We start from the raw sequence: 26,249 nt of genomic DNA on the forward strand, positions 1-26,249 counted from the left end.
CCAACATGACCCCAACCTATAAATAAGAGCAGACCACTGTATCAAGCATTTTTACATAATTATGGCCTCTTTTACACTTAGATAATTGAAAATTTTGCTTAATTTGCCATAAGTTCTTTATTTATGATCACATTTTATTATTACTTTGACAAAAAAACACTTACCTAAATACCACAATGGAATCCACCCAAACAATTCCCCACGCCCCTACGCAGAATCCCTTCCCCCGCCTCATCCCCCCCCCTATTTTTTTTTTAAACACTGTATTATGTGAATTGGGAATGAGACATCAATTAGGGAATAAATTGTGTTTTATCAAAAGTGCATAAAATGCAGTTTTATATGTTGCATTTATCTAGTTTTACAAATTATAATTAAAACATATACTTGCATATATAATAGCATCATTTAAATTGATTTTACTTCAAAACTGGATTTTTTTATTAATAAAAAAAAATCCTCATGAAATGAAACTGTGTCCATGCCGCGCAGTTTAAAAATACACTTTAAATGATACTAATTCAATCACTGTTAATGAAAAAGTCATGGAAAATTTCTTATTAAGCTTAAATTATAGATAATATATTATAAAAATATATGTAGATTATGAAATGAATAGTTTTGTTTGAGAAAATCATCAAAATGATGTCCATTCCCAGTTTGATGTCTTATTCCCAATTCACATAATACAGTGTTTTAACATCATCTAATAAATTACCCCACCCCTCATTATACCCCCCTCTCACCCCTACCCCCCCCCCCCAATTTTTTTTTTAAAACATCATCTAATAAATTACCACACCCCACATTATAGCCCCCTCTGGGTATAATTCATTTGAATATGAATATTATTTTCCAACTGTTTTTACTTTAGACATTGGTATGTGTATATTTGTGAAAAATGTGCAATCCACTCTGTTCAATATTAAGTACACGTTTCTGTAAAAAAATATTTATTATATAATCATGAACGTGTTTTGTGAGTTGGAATTCATTAACATTGGGAAATTAACATTTAAATGTGATAATAGCTCATGAACAGCGATTGGCTCTTGCTTTGCTGCCATTTAACAATTTATTTTTCAAATAATGAGAAAAAAGTATTTCTTTTTTAAATTGTTGTTTTTCTTATTTTGTGTAGGATAAAGTAAGGTGAAAATATTACACATATAGCCCAATATTTAAAAAAATCATTGACTCTAGGCTTGCTACTTTATGACATTTCAATATCACATATAAATAAACAATAGACCTTTCTCTTGGAGCCTCCTTTTTTAAACATTTTACAATGGCATCTTCTTTTCCACGAATAGATCTTGTGACAAAAACAATAGCAAAATAATCACAATAGGTAAAATAACAACAAAACATATTGGAAGATAGTAGACCAGGTTGCATGTCATAAGCCACTCATCACAGGCTAGTCTAAGATTGTTTATACTTTATTAAGAAAAAGAGGACTTCCTGTAAGAATGATTTGCGGGGTTATTTTGCTTTGCATCTGTCCTTTATCAGTTGGTCCGTAGACCAATTGTTTCCACATGATATCTAGGGTCGAATGCTTTGACTTACATCCATGCAACATGTTTTATGTTTACATCGAGGAAGATTCAGATGTAAATCCATGTGAAGGTCCATAGGTCAAAGGTCACGTAAGCTTATATCATGAAATTATAAAGGTGTAGTAGTCAGTTTCAGTACCTGTATTACCCATTATAACAATTGTTGAAGCAGATTATGATAAAACATTGTAGGAATATTGGACATGCTACATTTACCCAGGGTATTACCAGATGAAAATGGATAGTATAACAACGATCGTATAAACTTTAGCTTTATATTATCACTATTTTTCGATCAGATTTGTGTTGTTTTTATGTCCCCCACTTTAGTAGTGGGGGACATATTGTTTTTGCCCTGTCTGTTGGTCTGTTGGTTGGTCTGTTGGTTGGTCTGTTGGTTGGTTTGCGCCAACTTTAACATATGCAATAACTTTTGCAATATTGAAGATAGCAACTTGATATTTGGCATGCATATGTATCTCATGGAGCTGCACATTTTGAGTGGTGAAAGGTCAAGGTCATCCTTCAAGGTCAAAGGTCAAATATATGGGTCAAAATAGCTCATTTTATGTACACTTTTGCAGTATTTCAATATTCAAGATAGCAACTTGATATTTGGCATGCATGTGTATCTCATGGAGCTGCACATTTTGAGTGGTGAAAGGTCAAGGTCATCCTTCAAGGTCAGAGGTCAAATATATGTGGCCCAAATCGCTTATTTTATTAATGCTTTTGCAATATTGAGTGGTGAAAGGTCAAGGTCATCCTAGGTCGAATATATGGGTCAAAATTGTTCATGTAATGTCACTTCTGCAATATTGAAGCTAGCAATTTTATATTTGAAATGCATGTGTATCTCATGGAGCTGCACATTTTGAGCGGTGAAGGGTCAAGGTCATCCTTCAAGGTCAAACGTCATATAGGGGGACATTGTGTTTCACAAACGCATCTTGTTTTTAAATTGGAGAATATGTTTTTGTCAACTACAGGAAGATAAAATAGTAAAAAATGCGATATTTTATTATTATTAATGGAAAAAGGGAGGACATAATAGGATACAAAGAATTTTATGTGTGTTTTTGATAAAGATCAAGTTTATCATGCTCGACTCAAACCATGGTAGCACTCGGCAAGTCTCGTGCTACCATGGTTCTATGCCTTGCATGATAAACTTGATCTTTATCCAAAACTCACATAATATTCTCTCTATATATTACAGTACTGCCATTATTAAATCTTTTAGTCATTTAATTTGAATCCACTTATGACAGGTGTTTGTGAACACTATATTGATTTTCATTGCTGGCTTATTTTAAAATGTTTGAGAATAGATATTAATTATAAGTCATGCCTGCTTTGTGTGGGGTGGGAGAGCATCAATGATCTTTTCTTGCATGTGTTTAATGGATAGTGTGGTCAAGGTTTGCAATATTAAAAGTGAAAACAATGTAAACAACTAAAAATGTGTTCTTACTATTGAAAGAAATATGATTGTTTGGTTAAATGGACATAACTCTTCTATGTTAAAAGAAATTTCACATGGTGGGTAATACTTTTAGAATATTTCATCCCACTATCAGCTGTACTCTTTGAGTAAATCACAACACAATTTTATATGTGATTTATTTACTAAACAGTGGCCATAACTCTGGGTATGTTGAAAAAAGGCATACCAAAATTTGCAGGTCCTCAAAATTACACTATGATAAATATTTATGCAAAGTGTCAGTCATCTAGTAGCAATACTGTTTAATGTTCACTAGACACACATTTTAAAATTCATTTTTTTATAATGATTAAATTATTTCTACAATCATAATGAAAAAAACAGAATCAAAATAAAGAGGTGCACAAGTTCACATGCCTGTTTACTGTACTCGTTAAGTTGCAGGAATACATGTTGAGTTATATACGACTGAAAAGTCACGCGGATGGAAGGACAGGGAAAAGGGCAAATCTGTATACTCTCATATTAAGCCTACGAAAAGAGTTCTTTTTTCATGTTTGTTTTATTTTAAACTGTATACTTGTTTGAAGTATTACATAATATCGCTTACTTATTCCTAGGTATGTTCATGACATTGTATTATTTGGTCATTTCAGCCAGTGCAGTAAAGTGACTCCAATTAATGAGCTGACAAACACGCAGCCCACAGACCTACAGGGACTGTCAGTTGAGCTCGAAACTGTTCTGGGTGAAATCAAAAGCCTTCAGATCAGTCAGGAGGCCAGCGTTGAGTCATTGCAGAAAACATACAAGGAACATAGGGCAGATATGATCGAACAAATGCGTGGCAATGTAAACACTAATTTGGATACGTGTGGTTATAATTGTGTGGGCACATCGGGAAAAATTGAGCAATATTTAAAAGATGACATGTGTAGGAGTGTTCTTTCTATCTTGAATGAATTTGACAATATTACTTTGAAGGAACTAAATAAGATGAAAGATGAAGTTATAAGCATTAAAGGGTCAGTTACAAGTTTTATTCATAAATGCACCAGTCTTCACAGTGACTTGTTACAATTACTTGAAATCGTTCAGAAAATTGGAGATAATAAGGAGCTCTGTCTTATAGCCAGCATAAAATGTAAACATATCATACAGCAGGCATTGACTCTGCTTGGAAAGTCAGGCAAGGTGTTTAAGGTCCAGGGAAAGTCTGAGCACAATGCGAGAATAACAAGTGATTCAAAAACATGCTGGATCCCAGCTGTATGTGCTCTCCCAGATGGGCAGGTCCTGGTTGCAGACTACAATAATAATAAAGTCAAGCTGCTGAACCAGCAGTACCAGGTGGTGAGTCACTGGGATGTGAATGCTAGGCCATTTGACATTTGTTTGATCACACCCAGTGAGGTTGCAGTGGCTGTGAATAATGGCAACATACATGAGGTCCAGTTTATCACTGTCAACCAGGGAAAGCTTGTTTCTGGCAGAAAGTTTCAGTTACAACATGAATGTAGAGGTATTGGCCATCACCAAGGAGACCTTTTTGTCACCTCTGGTCAAGAACTGTACAAATACACACTGAGTGGCAAACTGATCTGTAGACTCTATGAAGATAGGTCATTAAAATATACAGGTAAGAATCATGGTGAATCCATCCTGATAACATTTGTATTATGTACAGGGATTTGTCTAGCCGTTGTGGGAAAAGGAGTCTAGTCAAATTTTGTTATTAGCTCGGTTGTTTTTAGAGAAAACCCGAGGTATTGTCATAACCAACTCATCGTCCTTCGTAGGCGTCGTGCTAAAACTTTAACATTGGCTCTAAAATCAAAGTGCTTCCACCTACAACTTTGAAACTTCATACGTAGATGCACCTTGATGAGTTCTACACGCCACACCCATTTTTGGGTCACTAGGTCAAAGGTCAAGTTCATTGTGACCTCTTATATAAAACTTTAACATAGGCTCTAAAATCAAAGTGCTTCCACCTACAACTTTGAAACTTCATATGTAGATGCATCTTGATGAGTTCTACACGCCACACCCATTTTGGGGTCACTAGGTCAAAGGTCAAGGTCACTGTGACCTCTAATATAAAACTTCAACATAAACCTTAACATTCGCTCTTAAATCAAAGTGCTTCCACCTGCAACTTTGAAACTTCAAATGTACATGCACCTTGATGATTTCTACATGCCACACCCATTTTTGGGTCACTAGGTCAAAGGTCACTGTGACCTTTAATATAAACTTTAATATAGGCTCTAAAATCAAAGTGCTGTTACCTACAACTTTAAAACTTCATAATTCAGCGATTTTCCTCCTTCTTTATAAAGTACCGGTAAACGGCACTTTCCCAATTACGAAAAAAATACAAATTTCCCAATTGCTGTCCTTAAATTCCCAATTTAAGGTAAAAAAAAAAAAAAAAAAAAAAAAAAAAAAATTTTTTTTTTAAGCAACATTTAGTTAGTTTCCCTTTGCAGCTCTATAGCTTGAACCTAGGTTTATATAATATTGACAGCTTGAAAACACTTGGTTATCAATTTTAAAGTATTTGGGAGCAAAAAATCAAATACACCAATTTCCCAATTTGAGGTTTTCACGACTCGATTTTTCCCAATTTTGAGGTTTTCACGACTTGATTTTTCCCAATTGGACCGGTACGGGTACTTTTCCCAATTGGACAAGGAAAATCGCTGCATATGTAGATGAACCTTGATGAGTTCTACATGCCACACCAAATGTTGGGTCACTAGGTCAAAGGTCAAGGTCACTGTGACCTCTAAAAAAAAAATCTGACAAGCTTTTGCAGCCGAGCGTTGGCACCTGTTATGCTGTGCTCTTGTTTTAAATCCATACAATGACGAATTTGGAAATTTTTATCGACTTAATGAACCGAATTGGGATTTATTTTTTTTATCAACAAATAATGACCCATAAGGCCTTTATCTTGTGTTTTTTTAAATCATATAAATTATAGTTATATACTTTGTGAGATGAAAATAAAATAAAATTCAGATGTCATAGCAGAAAACCCGCTGATGTATTATAAAATATTTGTTCTATAATTCATTATGTGCCCTTTGAATGCTACGGTGCAATGTAGCCAAAACAATTAGATTCAGAAATTAATATTGATTTATAAACATGAGTAATGAAGTATTTTGACTGTCACTACATGACATGTCTATAAATAGAAACTGTGTTCCTGGGAGAGAGACACTTTCTGACCCTGTCTTAATTTTGTGGTTTTTAAATGATTGTACATGTACAATATGTTTGTTAAATTGAATAATTTCATAACGCCTTATAACATAGGTACTCTTGTGGTTGTATTCTTTATGAAGTGTTCAAATGTATGTATTAATTTCATTGTAATTATAGTAGTATGTTTATTTTAACATTTTGCTGTTGAAATTGGTTTTGTATCTAACTAGCTAGAAAAGTGTCAATAACTGTTGTTTTGAATATTATTTTTCTTGTTATAAACACTTGAAAAACAGAAATAACGTTGTAACACAGCACATGAATTATGTCTGCTACGGTCGATTTCACTAATTTCAGTACATAGTTATCACATGTATACATGTGTGGAAAATCTATTTATGCTGCACATAGTAACATGGTTTATACATGTTGATTGAACTGTGCAATTGTTTCTGTATGTATTATTGTTTCCATCTACGTAATTGTTTTGCTTCAATTCATATCTAACTCACCAGTCGCATTTAAACATGTCAAACGTTAACACAATAGCTCTGCTACTGAAGTTTATTGTCACGCTTAACTATTGAATCATTGAAATGTATGCATATATTTTAGATGTGTAAAGGCCTCTTTATAGCAACATATGCGTCATACAATATCACTGCAGTACGTTTAATAAGATTATTTAACATTGACAGTAATTCAATATCTTGATGTTACTCTGTTTTGCAGTAGACAAGTGTGCTGTGAGTCCCACAGGAGACAGGCTGTACATCACCAGCGGCTGGCTGCAGCACAAGCTTCTCACCCTGGCCAGGGATGGCACACTCCTGGCTACATACACAGACCCAGCACTAGAGGGCCCATCTGGTCTACATGTGACCCCTGCAGGCCAGGTGCTGGTCTGTGGATACCATTCCGACACTGTACAACAGTTGGGCTGGGAGGGAGAGAGTAAGCTGGCTACGCTGGCTACTAAGGAGGATGGAGTGTGGGGGCCAGAGTCAGTCTGCTACAGCAGCACCACATCCTCCATCATTGTGGGACTGTTGAAGGACGACACCATCCTGGTGTTCAGAGTGGAATAGTGTGTACATGTATGTATTAGTTGTTGTAATTAGTGATTAGTATTTCAAGGACAATGTGTTGTTTAGCATACGAACATAGTAGTGTGTGATGTTACAATACAACATTAGTGTGTAGTTAAAGATACAAATAATTTATGTACACATATTCTTAGCTGATTACACATTGTGAGGGTTTTTGTTTGAACATTAGATTTTTTGCATATTATGTTGTTTGCATAACATTTTTGTCATTATGGTCCTAAATTTTAGTTCTTGTAAACTTTGCATGAAAAAACAAAGCATTTCAAATGAAAATTTAATATTTGTACATAGATGCACATGTACATAGCAACGGGGCTATTTTTAGACTTTCATTTCTATAAATACCATGCAATGTAAGAAATGTAAATGGATGAATACTTTTATTTATAAAATATCAAATTGTTTAAGTAATCTTTCGAGTAGTATATATTGATACTTTTCGCAATATTTACAGAAAGGTTACACTTTTTATGCACCCTTTCGAAGAAGAGGGGGTATATTGTTGTGCACATATGTCCGTACGTCCGTCCGTCCACCAGATGGTTTCCGGATGATAACTCAAGAAGGCTTAGGTCTAGGATCATGAAACGTCATAGGTACATTGATCATGACTTGCAGATGGCCCCTATTTCATGTCACTTGGTCAGAGGTCAAGGTCACGGTGACTCAACTTAGAAAAATGGTTTCCGGATGATAACTGAAGAACGCTTACGCAGTAGGATCATGAAACTTTGTAGGTACATTGATCATGATTCGCAGATGACCACTAAAGACTTTCAGATCACTAGGTCAAAGGTCAAGGTCACAGTGACTTGAAATATTTAAATGGTTTCCGGATGATAACTCAAGAACGCTTATGCCTAGGATCATGAAACTTCATAGGTACATTGATCATGACTCGCAGATGACCCTATAGATTTTCAGGTCACTAGGTCAAAGGTCAAGGTGACCCGAAATAGTAAAATGGTTTCTGGATGATAACTCAAGAACGCTTATGCCTTGGATCATGAAATATCATATGTACATTGATCATGACTTACAGATGACACCTATTGATTTTCAGGTCATTAGGTCAAAGGTCAAGGTCACGGTGACTCAACTTAGAAAAATGGTTTCCGAATGATAACTCAAGAACGCCTATGCCTAGGATCATGAATTTTCATAGGTACATTGATTATGACTTGCAGATGACCTCTATTGATTTTCAGGTCACTAGGTTAAAGGTTACAGTGCCAAAAAATGTATTCACATGATGGCTGCCACTGCAACTGACAGCCCATATGGGGGCATGCATGTTTTACAAACAGACCTTGTCAAATGTGAGATTTATTAATGTGTCGACTCGTATTTTATGCTGTTGAACATATGTTATTGATTTTCATTACATTTATATAAATATGTGTGAGTCCTAAATATAAATACAATAAATACATCAATCTATTCTGCTTCTCCAGTGGCTGCTGAGTCAGGGCAACAATGATGAGGATGTGGTGGACAAGAATGGCCTGAGTACGCAGAAGGTAAAATAGACGTTTTAATTGTTGGCCTTTTCTTGGCCACTTTGGGAAAAAAATGCAATTTTGGGATTTTGACATTTTTTGTGTGAAAATTCCATTGATTTCAGCAAAACTAATATAATATAACTCTTTGTAATACTTCAAATTATAAAAATAAAATCATAGTATGATAGTAATATACTTTTCTAGTTTTAATTGAAATATAATTGAGATATATTAATCATAAGGCACTTATTAAAAAAAGAAAAACGCTATCTGTATGGGTCCGTTTCACTTACCCATAGATATACAAGGAAAAGGCATGCTTGTTTATTTCCTATGTATTAAGAATGCAAAACAGATGAGGTGGAAAAGAACAGTATGAATTTACATAAGGTAAACTATCCTCTTTAATTGTTTGTAAACTGTAAACCATTTATATTTGTCTGCATGAAATTTCCTGGTTGAAAAGACTTTCGTGGACACAGTAGTTAATGCGTGGATTGCTCAGTTTGGACAAATAAATGAGGAATTTGTGTCAGTGTGTTTGTGTTAAATTTGTGGATCTGTAAAGCCTTACAATCAATACACAATAATGTCCCAATAATAATAATGATTTGACTGTGTACCTCCCTATTAAGAATAATAAAGATGAATTGGACAATACTGATATGATTTCACAAAAGGTAAAATGACTTATTTTATTTGAGGATCCATAACGCAAACCCTTCTTCAGATCGGAGCTTTCCAAACCTGAGTAACAGATAATTTCAAAATGGGATTCAAAGTAAGCATCGTTCTGTGAAAAGGGGGCTTAATGCATTCAAATTAATTCAGGGACAATATTTTCCGCTTTTGAGGAATTTTTGTTTAAAGGAAATTTCTTCTAAATAAAAATCAAATCTAGGCGATAATTGTCGTCTCAGGTTAGCCTGTGAGGACAGCACAGGCTTATATGGGACGACACTATATGCACATGAATTAAGCCCAATTTTCCCAGAACAAGGCTCATGTTCTTAAGTCGAAATTTATTTGAAAAATAATGCAATAATGCATGTACAATAAAAAAATGTATGAAGAGAACCTACAGTACAGCCAACGCGGAACAAACGTATTTCGTGATCCGCGGCGGCAAGGCGTAACGAGTCGATGCCGCGTCAGTCGTTGAAGCCGCATCAGTATGCGAGGCATGCCGCGATCGGCGACATGATGCCGAGTCGATGCGCATCATGAAATAAAAATATTTAAAAAAATTATTAGTAACATGTAGTTTACAAATTTTGAAAAAACAATATTATTATAATTATAATTAAAATCATAATAAATTTATTGTGCGCGGATTGTATTAGCATATACATGTAAGCATAGTTAATGTGTCTGGCCAATTAAGTTTGTTTCCCGCCCGTAGTGTATGTATTTCACACATAAACAAGGTCGCGAAATTATGTTTTCGCACATACAAGTGGTCAAGGCTCCAGCATATGGTGGATTTATAAATTAATTGCATGTTGATTTTGTTATTATATTTAAGCTGAGAAAATTAGCAGTTTGAAGCCAAATCAATAATCAAGACGGTGAAGACGTATTTGTTGTTTCGTTAATTATGAGCTTATTATAACTATTGTTTGAATATACAGCGTATATAAACACATTTTATTTTGTTCATATTATACAGTTAATATCGCTTCTAATTACCCGATAATCCAGTATATTCCACTACATAAACATTCTCCATATTTCCTTAATTATCAAAAACATTTTGGCATTTGTTACTATTTAAAGAGATGATGAAATAACGTCTAATCGGGGCGGTTTTTTTTCCACTGAACACACGATTTACGCCTGACATGATGTTCATGTATTTATACAACACAAAATACACCCACACTTTCCAAACGATGTTCTACATGTCTGCATAATTTTCGTGTACTTTTTATGAAACAAAGGATATTTTAGCACTGTTTATTTGACGCTAGAATTTGCCAAAGGTCACATTAGCATTAAAATTCAAAGTGCATTTCGGAGTACAAATTTAATAATGATAATTTGATAATCGAACGAAACATTTACAGTTGAGCGTAATTAATTTAAGGATAATTTGTTAAAGCAAATTACGTTCCATTTCGCTTTTTAAATCGTGAAAATAATAATTATGAAACTAGCGTAAATCTTAATTTCTACGCTACACATACATGTATGTACATGTAGGTGAATCTCTTTTCACTCGATCTGTCGCGTACGTATGCGGCGGATTTACTCCGCGAAAGAACGCGAGGTTTATACAGACTCAAAGTCGTTACGAGGATCGATGCCGAGTACCACGGCGATACGCCGCGTGAACACACGATTCGGCCGCCACGTACTAATAATCTGGCCGTGGCGTAGCCGCGGATTATGTTTGTGCCGCGTTGGCTGTACTGTATTCATGTATTAGGACTTGTTCACAGATTAGTAGAATGGCAATTTTTTACATAATTATAATATTGAGCAATTATTATTTAGATTGTATTAAAACTAAGGAATACACCTGACTGAGAAACAATATATATGTATATATATATATAAATTAAAAATAAATAAAATAAAGCATTACAAACACTTTTTGCAGAAAATGTTATATATGAATTTTAAAATCGCTTTTATTTGTTGGTCATTAATAAATGTTCATTTCATGGATTTACCGATACACAAATTAAATTCACAAACATAACAAAAAATCAAGTACAGATTCCTTTGTTTTACAAAATAAAAAATCCACAAATTTACTTAAAGACGTTTGTAACAGAATTTTACTCCCAGGCAAATGTGGACAGCCATTTATTTCCTTCTGTATAAAGTACACATTCAAGGCATTGCTTATACGCTTGCGGACTAATTGGCACTGACACTGCAAATTAGCAAAAACGCATATAAAATAATAATTTGATGAGTTTGTGCAATTAAGTTTTATGCAATGAAAACAACCCATTATTTCCAAATATAAAAAAAATCTAAGAATTTTGCAAATGTCATTAATAATCACAGTAATTACAGTAATTATTCCTAATTGATGTCATAAAGGGCATTTAGCTAATTTGACCCAAAACATTTGCTGGCGTTTTACTTACGTACTATATGTAGTTCAAAAGGCTGACTAGGCCAACATATTTTATATTGGTTTCCTCCACATTACAGCAACTGCTCAGCACAGAAGATGACTGTCTGACAAAAGGCTCAGCCGTATCACAGTCCAGTGATGCGTATGATGGGTATGATGCGGTCGTTCCATGTCTTAAGATCGCATCATGAAAGACATTTTCACTGACACTTGGAAGGGAGAGAACTGAAGATCTGCAACAGCAGTGAGTTGTTTACCTGAAGTTACTGTTTAATTAATTTAGCTGACATTAACAAGGGAGAGAACTTTTGATCTGCACCAACAATGAGTTGTTGCCCTTATTGCTATTAAGTTTATGAAGCTGACACTAACAAGGGATATATTTGTAGATCTGCACAAGCAGTGAGTTGTCGCCCTTTAGTTGCCTTCTAATTATGTCTACCACTGTTTGTTGATTTACTTTTAAATGTTTGTCTATTGAAACATATATCTAAACTAAAACACCTTTGGGGCATTTTAAAAGCTAAGTGTTTAATTGAATAAGTACCATTAGAAAACATTACATTTTCCATAATGTTTGTGTTGTTATGCAGGACAGAACTGGCAAACAAAAATAAATGAGCCGTGCTGTGGGAAAATGGGGCTTAAAGCGGGTATATACGATTTTGTCAAATATTTATGAATTTATATAAACTGTGTAAAAAACTTATTATATATATATATTTCAATATAAATTAAAATAAAAGTTAAGAAGAACATGTGTCGAAAAATGTGAAATAAGCCAGATATTTAATTCTGAAATTGAAAACAGCTGTACAGCCGAATTCGCCAGCATGTATACCATACATGTACGATGTGCATCTAAACTTAGTTTAACGGTTTATTTGAATTCCTGCAACGATATCTATTCATACAACACACAAACACTATCTCCGATCCTAATACAAAGACGAATGCTTCGGTTATTGTAGGAAAATATGTACGTCACTATCGGCTCGGGGCGCTAATTTGTCTTTGCTGCATTTTATGAAATTCGGCTTTAATGTATAATTTTTCTTGCCTATTTTGTGTTATTGTAACATATTTTATCAATATATTACAATTAAACACATATAAAAAATTGTATATACCCGCTTTAATGCATGTACTTGAATTGTTATTCCATATTCGTCTGCGCAGTGCGCAGACTAATAGGGACAACTCTTTCCTCTACAAAGGTATTTTTCGTAGCAAGAAAGTGTCCTTTTTATAAAACTCCAGTCTAGTGGGAAAGTGTCCTATCTGATTAGCGTATGTGGACTTGACATGCTTATCTGAGACAACAACAATTAATAATAATGAGCTGCATATTGGTTTTCGAATTTCATCTCTTCAAGTTGAGAAAAAAATCGTTATTATGAATTTACAGGTTAATATAACATTGACCAACAATTTTAATGTTTTAATACGAAATGGTTTGATTGAATAAATTGTCATGCTTTTTGGGGCAAGAAACCAATGAAACGCCTGATTAAAAATTGATGAGAATGAAATGTTTCTATTGAAAACATTCACATCCAATCAGGAGGCTTAGTTTGTTATAGATTGTTGTATAAACACTTTTGTTACTGTTTCACATCACCCATGGTGCTGCTGTTTTCAGGTGAGCATGAGCATTGTTATTGAGTTGACCAGGACGGCACCAGTCGGACCCCCAGGAGCCTACATCCAGGACAACCCTTCCCCTTGCCTGATCCCTAGCTCCTCCTCTTTGACCTCCTGCTTCAAAGCTTCATTGAACAATACCATTCTGCTGGAATGTCTGAGCATGTTGAGTTTTTACAAGCTGTTTTCAACAACTGCAATGTCCTTGTTGATTGATCCACACTGGTGCCTGAGTAGTAAGTTAAGCTCCTGTGCCGTAGGTGGATCAAGTATTACAGACACGCGGAGTTATAGCAGTAGTTATGGTAATACCAACAGTCACTGATTGTGGACTTCACAACGAATAGTACGAAGAATTAAAAGTTGGATAACTTGTTCCATGCTTTGTTGGACTAACAGAGCAACATCGAATAATGGTAGAAAATCTAGAAACAGTTAAAGAGTTATAGTTCGAAGCATAAGCTATCCACGGGGTCTACTTCTGATTTCAATAGTAGTAGCATTATGGACCATCCTGAATTTTCCACATATGCATCCAAAATGTTCAAAGTTAACGTGCTTTTTACGCAATTGCTGACAAAATAAACTTTGTTATGAACACTCATAGCACGATGAATACATCAGGTGTGGTTCAGGCGCAAATTCTTCCCAACAACATTAACACGGTGCCTAAGGTGTACCCATCATGGTTTGTTACAAGCACTTCACACTCCAAGACAAAACAGCCTCGCATTGAGTTGATACTAGATCAAGCGTTGAAAAATGACAGAAGTTTTGTTGTGTGGTCCAGTATGCCCTTTGACTCTCAACCCGACATTAGGTAGAACTCAAACTCGACCCTTAGCAATCACAGCGAGGCCAGCATGTCATCTCACCTTCTTGACCCTCAGGTGAGACCTTACAGTTTTATTTATTTTAAAAATTGGGGCTGATAATTAAGTCTTATTCATAATCTCAAAATGTCTATATTTTAACATAATTTTACAGGCTAAAATTCCCAATTGACAGTTTGCCATAAAAAGGACACTTTTCACAGAGCTAGCCCCTAGTTCTAGCACATGTCTAAGTCGTTATGAGAATTACTGGCTTAATATACTTATTTCACTAAGTTTTATTACTATTTTGAAGTTATATATGTTAGAAAACAAAATTATGTTGTTTATTTCACAAAAACTGTAAAACCATTTATTTTTGTCAGCTCGAAATTGTGTGTTGAATAAAAATGACTATTGCATCAGCACTTTAATTTATTAACTTATGATAAAAAAAATAAACAAAATTGTGTCAGTCAATACCTGATTTGTTTGTAGTGCATATCCGCGATACATTGCGGTGGGAAAAATGGAAAAACCCGTGAGATTAACTTGCAGGAGGTAGACCATGTTTAGCACATGTAAATTAACTAGTCTTTTATTATCAGGTGAATGAGGTTTTTTTGTTATAGGTCCCTGTAGTAACTGGCCCTTATTACTGTATGCCCTGAACAAGTTCATTGTAATGAATTAAGCTGGTTGGTGGGACTGAATAACTGTTTAAATACCATTTTTCTAAGATAAATATATATATCATATAATCAAATATAATACATCATTTTTATACCCCCATTACCATTAGTAATGGGGGCATATAGGAATCACTTTGTCGGTCTTTCGGTCGGTCTGTCCCAAAATTTCATCCGATCTTCACCAAACTTGGTCACAAGTTGTATCTAGATGATGTATATGTCAAGTTTGAATATGGGTCATGCCGGGTCAAACACTAGATCACGGGGTCACTTAGTGTATTTTAAACCAAAAGTTTGTCCGGACCATAACTATGTCATTTATCATAAGATTTTAAAATAACTTGGTGCATTTTTTCACCATCATGGGACGGTGTGTCTTGTGAAAAAAGTATGTCGATATTTCCAAGGTCAAGGTCACACTTGGAGTTCAAAGGTCAAATGCTTGTCTGGGCCATAACTTTATCATTTATTGTGAGATTTTAAAATCACTTGGCAAATTTGTTCACCATCTTTGGACAGTTTGTCGCGCGAAAGAATTACTTCGATATCTCCAAGGTCAAGGTCGCACTTTGAGTTCAAAGATCAAAAATGGCCATAAATGATCTTGTCCGGGCAATAACTTGTGTCGTTCATTGTGAGATTTTAAAATCATTTGGCACATTTGTTCACCATCATTGGACGGTGTGTAGCGTGAAAGAATTTTACGTTGATATCTCCAAGGTCAAGGTCAAACTTTAAGTTCAAAGGTCAAAAATGGCCATAAATGAGCTTGTCCAGTCCATAACTATGTTTTACATTTTGAGATTTTAAAATCATTTGACACATTTGTCCACCATCATTGACCAGTGTGTCGCGCGAAAGTATTATGTCGATTTCTCCAAGGTCAAGGTTACAATTGAGTTCAAAGGTCGAAAATGCCCATAAATCAGCTTGTCCGGGCCATAACTATGTAATTCATTGTGTGATTTTAAAATCATTTGACACATTTGTTCACCATCATTGGACGGTGTGTCGGGCAAATGAATTACATCGATATCTCCAAGTCACACTGTGAGTTCAAAGGTCAAAAATGGCCATAAATGATCTTGACCTGGCCATACTATGTCATTCATTGTGAGTTTTTAAAATTTCTTGGTACATTTGTTCACAATCATTGGATAATGTGTCATGCAAAAGAATTACGTCAATATCTCCAAGGTCAAGGTCACACTTGGAGTTCTAAAGTGAAAAATGGCCATAAATGAGCTTGTCCGGGCCATAACTATGTATTTCATTGTGAGATTTTAAATGACTCATTACATTATTTCTGTTCACAGTCATTGGACGGCCTGTCATGCGAACGAATTCAAGAATTCAAGAGTTCAAAGGTCAAAATGGCCATAAATAATAATGGCATAATACTTCTTAAAAATCGCCATAAATTAGATTCTCTTGTTTTGTGAAGACAGCATGCAGATAAGTCTGTGTCAATGCGACATGTGGTGGTATACGTCACGTCTGACAAAGCTCTAGTTTTAATTCTGGCAATTTATGACAGACAGTTTAACTACATGTATATCAGACAATAATGTCAATTAATTAAACACATTTGAATTGATACACAAACATTAGATTATAGTAAATGTAGGTAAATTCAAACAATCAAAAACCCATAAGTACGTTTTTTATTTCATTGTAATTAAAATTCAGATTCTGTATCAGTCAGTTGTTGATCATAAAGCGTTATTGTATTTGATCCAGATCCGCCGTTTGCCTGCAACACCTGAAAAACACAAAACGGATACTACAGTTGTAAACAATTAGCGCTAATCATTACTATTGTACCTTAGTGAAGTCAATGTTTTCGATACAGCTTTTGGGTTGTAATTGGATTTGATTATTGTTTAAATCAAAGCCCATATGTTTGCGAGAAACGATGGCACTATATTTCTTTTATATCCTAATGCACACAATTTCAACACTAGAATTGAAACTTTAAATCTAAGGTGTGTCCTACAAAAAGATGCAATATAATGTAGATACACTGTATAACTACATGTAGTATCTATTCAATATCACTTACATTGCATAGTTTTAAACAGAATAGGCAATTTAACTATTAAAACTATAAAAGTCCCCTGTAGCAAGATAGAATGTGGCAGGGCTATAGATAATTTTTTGGGTAATTGGGTTTTTCACCCCCTGTTTTGACAACAATAGGGTTTTTGTAAATTCAATAGAGTTTATGCAAAATGTTTTACCCCCTACTTTTGAGCTTAATTGGGTGTTTGACCCCCGTTTTTAACTCAATTGGGTAATTTAGGGAATGACATATATAATATAATAAAAATCTACTCAGATTACTATATTATTATGTGCATGTGAAAAATAAATCAACATTTGTAGCAACATTAGTTAGTTTAAATTTACTTTTCATGTTTGTGCATAATGTACATTTCATAACTTCACTTTCCATATCCATCACCAGTCACGGGTGTTTGTTTCGCCACTATTAAAGTTTTTTCACTTTCACTCCCCATAAACGTGTTTTTTGGGTTTAACAACCTCGTTCAAAATCTCCGATAACAACGGGCGAACTAAATTCTCGGGAGAAATGATCACATCTTGCAACAGATCGTTCAGCAAAGCAGCACAAAAGCTTTCGGTTTCCCCAATATTCTGGCTAAATACCTGTCCAAAGTGTTTGTTTGTGTGAGGATTCTCTTTCTACGGTCACGAGAAGCCATTTTGATATTTTAAGAAAATGAAAATAGAAATTGGATGGGTGTATGAATAATTACAGTAAAGATTGATAACCGCTGGAAAGACTGCCTTCTTTTCTTCATAGGATGACATACATGTATAAACTATTCGGTACATTTTTGTACGGGAAATAACCAGTCTAAAAAAAGACGTCCCGTGTTTGTAAGGATTGCATTTCGTGACACAAAATTTTCTTACGGGAAATACGTAATTAACTTTATATTTGCGTTTCTGTACGCTTGATATTGAATTTAATTACGTTTTTGGTTATTTTAATTAAGTAATAACGCAGTCACATACGCTTGTAATCTATAGCCCTGATGTGGTACACTATATTTACCATAGACGTCCATCTGTCTTTCTGTATCTGTGTCTAATCCATAGCCAAACGTGTGTGATCAAGTACTCATAAACTTACAGTATTCAACTCACATCTATTTGTTTCTTAAGATATGCTATACAATTGTAAAGTCTCACATTTAAAGTTGAAAAAAATCTCACATTTAACGTTGTATACATGTAGTCTCACATTTAAAGTTGTATAGTTTCACCTTTAAAGGTGTACATTGTAACATTTTAATTTGCATAGTCACACATTTAAAGTTGTATAGTCTCAAATGTAAAGTTGTATATGTTCACTTTTAAAGGTGTACATTCTCACGTTTTAAGTTTTGTAGTGCCACATTTAAAGTTGTATTGCTCAGTCTCTTATTAAAGGGGCCATCCAACAGATTTTGGCATTATTGAATGAAGCATGTCATTAAATGCTTTATGTTGATAAATTTAAACATTTGACCTAAAAATCTCCTGAAAAAAACACAAAGATACAACTTCAAAAAAAGGAAAAAAATAACCCTCAACAGGGCTCGAACCACTGACCCCTGGAGTCCTGGAGTTAAAAGTCTCCCGCCTAGACCACTTGACCATCCATGCGCATGCTAAGAGAATGTAGTTTTTACCTATATAAGCAATCCTCATAGTTTCCCAAAATATAACTACAACAACAGAACTTTCCAAATTATTCAATCGTTTTGCGTCAAACAACGCTTTTTAATTCGTCTTTTCAAATCGTCAAAAGATGCATATAATGAATATTTAAAAGCATGGTAAATTGTCATTATTACTATTTCCTCAAAAATATCATAAAAAGCGAAAATTTGCGAATCTGAAACAACTTTTTTTGTCAATGTACCAATCTGTTGGACGGCCCCTTTAAAAGTTATGCAGTCTCACGTTTGAAGTTGTTTAATCTCCCATGTTATGTTTTCCTTTTCAGCAAATATTATTAGCCAACAATACAAACATCGTTAAAGTAAATGTCGATGGAAATCGGCGGCAACCCCTTCTTTAACAAATACTACAACTCGCTCAAGAAATTAAGTACGCAGACGTATTGCAGCAGCCTAGCACACCACATCTTCTCCAATGTTGGCTACATCAACACTTCGAACAGCAGAGCCTTGGTGAGTCCATGTTTACTGTTTTGACTTTTTGTTACCTCACCTGATTGCTCAGGTGAGCTTTTGTGACCGGTCTTTGTCCATCGTATGTCCCTCCGTCCGTCTGTTAACATTTGCTCGTAAACACTCTAGAGGCCACATTTCTTGTCCCATCTTCATGAAACTTGGTCAGAAGCTTTGTCCCAATGATTTCTCGACCGAGTTCTAAACTGGGTTGTGCCGGGTCAAAAACTAGGTCACTAAGTCAAAAACAAGAAAAACCTTGTAAACACTGTAGAAGTCACATTTCATGCCCAATCTAAATGTTACTTTGTCAAAATGTTTGTCTTAATGATATCTTGGATGAGTTCAAAAGTGGTTCCGATCCGTTGAAAAACATGGCCGCCAGTGGGCGGGGCAGTTTTCCTTCTTTGGCTATAGAGAAACCTTGTAAACACTTTAGAAGTCACAATTTTTGCCCAATCATCATGAAAGTTGGTCAAAACATTGGTTCAATTGATGTCGCGGCTTACTATGGCACGCAGTGAAGCGTGAACAACAGTCGATAAGTGATAGTGTTGTTTACACACTGCTGGGGTTGTTTTTAACACTTAAGAAATAACCAATTCAAGTGTCATTGCAAAGGTAATATTGGCAGTTTACTGGTATATAAATCGTTAAATTTCGGTACTAGTCATGAATTTCTTTGTCGTGATAAAAAACGCGCGAAAATTGGCGTGGGTGTATTTATTTGTAAATAATAATTTCGTAGCGGGTACAACATTGAGATAATTTAATTTCCATTGAAATATTGTTGTAAATTTTAACTAAAGTACTGCGGTATCTCGCGAATTATGTGACGTTGACATTTCCTCTTAATAAACTAAAATTCAAACAGGCTGTATCGTTACCGTTACGCTGTTTCAGTTTCTTAATTAGGACTACTTATAAGGGTAAATTCGAATCTATGCATTTATACGTTCTTTTAATGGCAAGAATTCTTCTTTTTAGCTGATTCGCGAGCGATATTTTACATGAAAATAAAAAATATAATTTACTTTTTGGTTTTCATGATAATTACAGATACCGGTACGTATGTAGTTATGAAAATGTTGATTGTAGAATTGGTTTGCAATTACATGTATTACTATGTAGCAGCGCAGTATATAAAATTAAAACATTGGGAAATTTGACAAATTAACCGCAATAAAATAAAGTTAGACATTTCTAGAGTTATATTGCGCCCCGGATATATCGCGCTTGTGATCTTTGGACCCCACCAACCGCGATATATCGGCGTTGCAGTGTAGTCTTGTTAGATATGTATCTATTCAATCTAATGCCTTGGTTGTATAGAGCCTGTTTGCGAGGAGGTGTTTAGTTCTTGGTGGGTTTACAGTGTTGTTGTTTTTTGTCAAATTTCGGGTCCAAAATTGACCCCATTCCCAATCCTAAAACTATGTATTTTTCTCAAAACGATATCCTTAAATTCCCCATTTAAGATAAAGAAAACAAAATTAATCACTATTTCAAGTTCATCATCCTATACAGCTCTATAACTTGAACCTTAGTAAATATAATATTTTAAACACATGTTCTCCATTGTATAATATTGGTTAGCAAAGAAGTCCGCACAGGAAAATTAGGGACAACACTTTCCGCTTTTATTGAATATATCGTATAAGAAATATATCTTGTAAACAAAAATTCTGTCTAGGCGAAAAGTGTTGTTCCTGATTAGCCTGTGCTGCTGTACGTGCTAATCTAGGAATACTCTTAGGGCAACATGTATTAAGCCCTGTTATCTCATAATGAGGCTCAAAGTAAGTCTGCCTACAATCTGTTTAGTAAGCTCTGTTATCTCATAATGAGGCTCCAAGTAAGTCCGCCTACAATCTGTTACAGTAAGCCCTGTTATCTTATAATGAGGCTCAAAGTAAGTCTGCCTACAATCTGTTACAGTAAGCCCTGTTATCTCATAATGAGGCTCCAAGTAAGTCTGCCTACAATCTGTTACAGTAAGCCCTGTTATCTCATAATGAGGCTCAAAGTAAGTCTGCCTACAATCTGTTACAGTAAGCCCTGTTATCTCATAATGAGGCTTAAAGTAAGTCTGCCTACAATCTGTTACAGTAAGCCCTGTTATCTCATAATGAGGCTCAAAGTAAGTCTGCCTACAATCTGTTTAGTAAGCTCTGTTATCTCATAATGAGGCTCCAAGTAAGTCTGCCTACAATCTGTTACAGTAAGCCCTGTTATCTCATAATGAGGCTCAAAGTAAGTCTGCCTACAATCTGTTACAGTAAGCCCTGTTATCTCATAATGAGGCTCCAAGTAAGTCTGCCTACAATCTGTTACAGTAAGCCCTGTTATCTCATAATGAGGCTCAAAGTAAGTCTGCCTACAATCTGTTACAGTAAGCTCTGTTATCTCATAATGAGGCTCTAAGTAAGTCTGCCTACAATCTGTTACAGTAAGCTCTGTTATCTCATAATGAGGCTCAAAGTAAGTCTGCCTACAATCTGTTACAGTAAGCCCTGTTATCTCATAATGAGGCTCAAAGTAAGTCTGCCTACAATCTGTTACAGTAAGCCCTGTTATCTCATAATGAGGCTCAAAGTAAGTCTGCCTACAATCTGTTACAGTAAGCCCTGTTATCTCATAATTAGGCTCAAAGTAAGTCTGCCTACAATCTGTTACAGTAAGCTCTGTTATCTCATAATGAGGCTCAAAGTAAGTCTGCCTACAATCTGTTACAGTAAGCCCTGTTATCTCATAGTGAGGCCCAAAGTAAGTCTGCCTACAATCTGTTACAGTAAGCCCTGTTATCTCATAATGAGGCTTAAAGTAAGTCTGCCTACAATCTGTTACAGTAAGCTCTGTTATCTCATAATGAGGCTCAAAGTAAGTCTGCCTACAATCTGTTACAGTAAGCCCTGTTATCTCACAATGAGGCTCAAAGTTAGTCTGCCTACAATCTGTTACATGGTTTTATAAGGCGATACAAGGTTCTGGGAAAACAGGGCTTAATTCATGTTATGTGCCATCCAAAGATTAGCGTTTGCATTGCATACATTGGCTTATCAGGGACAGCACATTCCGCTGTTGAGGGACTTTTTGTTAAAAGGAAATTTCTTCTCAACCAAAATCAAGTCTTGGCAAAAAGTGTTGTGTTTGGTTAGCCTGTCAGGACTGCACAGGCTAATGTTGCACCACATTATGCACATTAGTAAAGCCCATTTTTCCCAGAACAAGGCTAAAGTTAATTCCTCTTCCAGTTTGTCCAAAATTCTGATGAGAACAAATATGGTATAACAAACAGTGGTTATTAAGACAATGACGTGCATGTATATGCCAATTAAAAATAGTTGTTAAGCAATCTTATTTTATAATTTACAGAGCTACAATAGTTGTTAAGCCATTTAATTTTATAATTTACAGAGCTACAATAGTTGTTAAGCCATTTAATTTTATAATTTACAGAGCTACAATAGTTGTTAAGCAATCTTATTTGATAAATTACAGAGCTACAATAGTTGTTAAGCCATTTAATTTTATAATTTACAGAGCTACAAAAGTTGTTCAGTAATCTTATTTTATAATTTACTGAGCTACAATAGTTGCTAAGCAATCTTATTTTATAATTTACAGAGATACAATAGTTGTTAAGCAATCTTATTTTATAATTTACAGAGCTAAGATTGCATGGTTCTCATGCTTTTTTAACCTTTTATCAAAGCCATGAAAGTAAATCCGTTTTCAAGCTAGGACACTTATTCTTGTTAGAGTGTGGACTCAAAATTTATGTTAATAAAGAGAGAAATTTATTTAAATAAAGACAGACAGAACAAATGCAATAATACAATAAAACATGTATGGAGGGAACCTATTTGGACTAAATGTTCAAAAATAAGCATAATATCAAATTTCTAAAAATTATAACATATTCAGCAGTTAATATTTACATTGTATTACAACTAAGGATAGTTGTCGTTTTCGTGAATCAAGTAAATCTGATAAGATTTTGTTGGGGGGGGGGGGGGGGGGGGGTAGGCCATGTGTCCAGCAATACCGACACACAAAATAAACAAAATACGATCGATTCCAGACGTATCTAGTCTATTTTCAATTTTTAGTGTTCATAATTAAACATTTATAGTAATTCTTTAAGGTAAGAGTGTATGCTTAATAAACAAAATTAATAGATTAAATGACTGAATAAAGTTATTGTACATTTACAAACATAAACATTGTTTGTTTTCCATTGAATGCATGTTAAGTAAGCTGCAAGAATTACTGTCAACATATGTTGGTCTTATACTTGAGGATAGCTTCCTATTTGCAAATCATTTTGCTATCCTTTAGGAGCTTCCGGGGGCCTTCGGCCCTGCGGCTCCCAGCTAAAATATTTCCTTATTTTCCTTATTTTTTACTTTCACCCATGTATACAGCTTGTTACATGTTACATGTTTATTTACTTTTGATTTTTTGTCTTTTGTGAATTTTAATAGATTTTAACATTCAAAGATCTGTAAAGACATGGTAAAAATGTATTAATGTTTTTGCAACTTTAGAAAGACATTAATGTCAAATGTTTGCCTCCCATGTATTGAAACATATATTTACAGTAAAACATCTGTGAAAGCATTGTAAAAGTAAAGTGATAAATAGAATGAGAACCGATAAAAAACATTTTATTTTATGCTCTCATTTTTTCGACGAAATGGCGTAATAAATCCAACGAAACTATCCAGTTGAATTCTTGTACAATATAAATAAGCGGTGACAAAAGCATAAAATAAAAAGAAAATGTGTTGGATTCGATGGAATATCGGCTTTAATTCACTTGTTATCATAAAAAATACATATTTTCACTCGTGGCAGCGCCACTTGTGAAAATATTATTTTATATGATCACTCGTGAAATAAAATTGATATCCCATAGAATCCAACAAAAATATCCTCTATATATTTTGTACAAGTTGATGTTCCCTTTTTTGTTATGCAGGTAAGGAGCTGCTAAAAGATTAATAAGCTGTGTTGTGGGGAAATGTGGCTAAATGCATGTGCTTAAATTGTTGTCCCAGATTAGCCTGTGCAGTCTTTAAGGCTAATCAGGGATAACACTGACTCTTTCAAAGTATCTCTTTATGAAAATCAAGTCTAGTCGGAAAGTGTCCTCCCTGATTAGCTTATGTGAAATTTGTGTGAGTTTTGAATATTTATGAGCCACATATTGGCTTATGAAATTAAATCTCTGCAAGTTTAGAATTTTTTTTATGAATTTACAGGTTTATATAGCACTTGCCAACACTTTTAATGTTTAAATATATAATGGTCTGATTTGATTCATGTGTATGCTATTTTGGACATGGAACCTGCAAGGATATGCCAGATTAAAAATTCATAAGAATGAAGATTTGCTGTTTAAAAATGCATAGTTTTTTTATAAATTGAAATACAAACCTTTGTTTCAAGTTCATATCACCCATTGTGTTGTTTTCAGAAGAGCACCATCATCGATATTGATTTGGCGCGGCAACAGCACCAGTCCAGCCCGCATGAGCCTCAGTCAAGGACGAACCTTCCCCTCCACCTGACCCTAGAAGCCTCGGTCCACGACGACCCTTCCACTCGACCTGACCCTAGCGCCTCCACCTTGACTTACAGCCTCAAAAGGTCAGCTTTGTTGAACGATTCCATTCTTTTGCAGGAAATTCTGAGCACGTTGAGTTCTCGTGCACTGTTCTCAACAACTGCAATGTCCTTGTTGAGTGAACCACACTCGAGCCTGAGTTAGTTCAGCTTGAGTGCCGGGATAGGAACACGTGTTTCAGACACGAGGAGTTATAGCAAAAGTTATGTTAAAGCTAACAATCAGTTCTCGCTGTTGGACACCAGAAAGAATATCAAAACAATAAAAAGTTGGATAGCCTGTACAAAGGCAGTAACAACTTCATTTTGAACACTCATGGTACATCCCTGGGCATGCCTCAGGCGTGAATTCTGACATCTGAAACGAGGTGCTAAAGGTTAACCCATCAGGGTTTGTTACTTTGCACTCCAAGCCCAATTGACCAAACATTGAATTGGCAATAGACAAGGCGTAAAAAAATGACAGCAGTTTGGATGTGTCAACCAGTATGCCCTTTGACTCTCAACTCGGCCATAAGCAATATCAATTAGGCATGCATGTCATCTCAGCTTCTTGAGTAGCTGGTATGACCTTAAAGAGTTATTTATACTGTCAAAGTTGGGGCAACAATTCAGCCCAATTCCTAATCTTAAAAAGTCTATTCCAAATTTTTCCATAATTACTGTCTAAAGTTCACAATTGACGGTTGGCTAAAACAATTATTTGATTTTAATAGGTTGTAACATCTATAAGTAGAACGTTAATATTAAATTTACAATAGTAATACACTTTATATTGATAGCACTTATTCTTAATTTTTAGCTCGGCGTTTTCGGAAAAAACTATAGGTATTGTCATAGCCAGCTCGTCGTCTGCTCTAAAATCTAAGTGCGTCCACCTACAACTTTGAAACCTCATATGTAGATGCACCTTGATGAGGTCTACATGCCACACCCATTTTTGGGTCACTAGGTCAAAGGTTAAGGTCACTGTGACCTCTATAAAATAATAAATAACTAGAAATGGCGCGGCAGAGGCCGACGCGTATCCCCACGCCGAATGTTTGACCTAGGTGTGCCCCAGGGTTGGTAATGGGGCCATGCATAGCTGAGATTGACCGTATTGTCATAAGAGAGGTTCAGTATCAATTTGAAGTGAATCGGTGTAGAAATGAAGAAATTATAGTAAAAGGCAATTTTGGGTGGGTGTGGTCTATGTGGGCGGGGCGCCCCAGGGTTGGTAATGGGGCCATGCATAGTTGAGATTGACTGTATTGTCATAAGAGAAGTTCAATATCAATTTGAAGTGAATCGGTGTAGAAATAAAGAAATTATAGTAAAGGCAATTTTGGGTGGGTG

At 35.1% G+C, this 26,249-nt stretch overlaps 2 protein-coding genes across 2 annotated transcripts in view; both read left to right on the forward strand.

Moving 5' to 3' along the window:
* Positions 1-13,809, forward strand: part of LOC127866221 (uncharacterized) — a 194,771-nt gene extending 180,962 nt beyond the window's left edge. Inside the window, exons 3-6 of the mRNA XM_052406651.1 lie at positions 6,958-7,322; positions 8,789-8,854; positions 12,005-12,171; positions 13,570-13,809. Of these exons, the coding sequence (XP_052262611.1) occupies positions 6,958-7,313 (356 nt within the window). The 3' untranslated portion in view covers positions 7,314-7,322; positions 8,789-8,854; positions 12,005-12,171; positions 13,570-13,809. The remainder of the gene's footprint in view (positions 1-6,957; positions 7,323-8,788; positions 8,855-12,004; positions 12,172-13,569) is intronic.
* A 349-nt stretch (positions 13,810-14,158) lies between these two features.
* On the forward strand, positions 14,159-25,056 carry LOC127869588 (uncharacterized). Its single transcript, XM_052412243.1, has 3 exons — positions 14,159-14,461; positions 19,094-19,280; positions 24,763-25,056. The coding sequence occupies exons 2-3, from the start codon at positions 19,134-19,136 to the stop codon at positions 25,054-25,056; spliced, it is 441 nt and encodes a 146-aa protein (XP_052268203.1). The 5' UTR covers positions 14,159-14,461; positions 19,094-19,133.
* Positions 25,057-26,249: the final 1,193 nt, after the last annotated feature.

The sequence above is a fragment of the Dreissena polymorpha genome, chromosome 2 (assembly GCF_020536995.1).
Source record: "Dreissena polymorpha isolate Duluth1 chromosome 2, UMN_Dpol_1.0, whole genome shotgun sequence".
Taxonomy (NCBI): Eukaryota; Metazoa; Mollusca; class Bivalvia; order Myida; family Dreissenidae; genus Dreissena; species Dreissena polymorpha.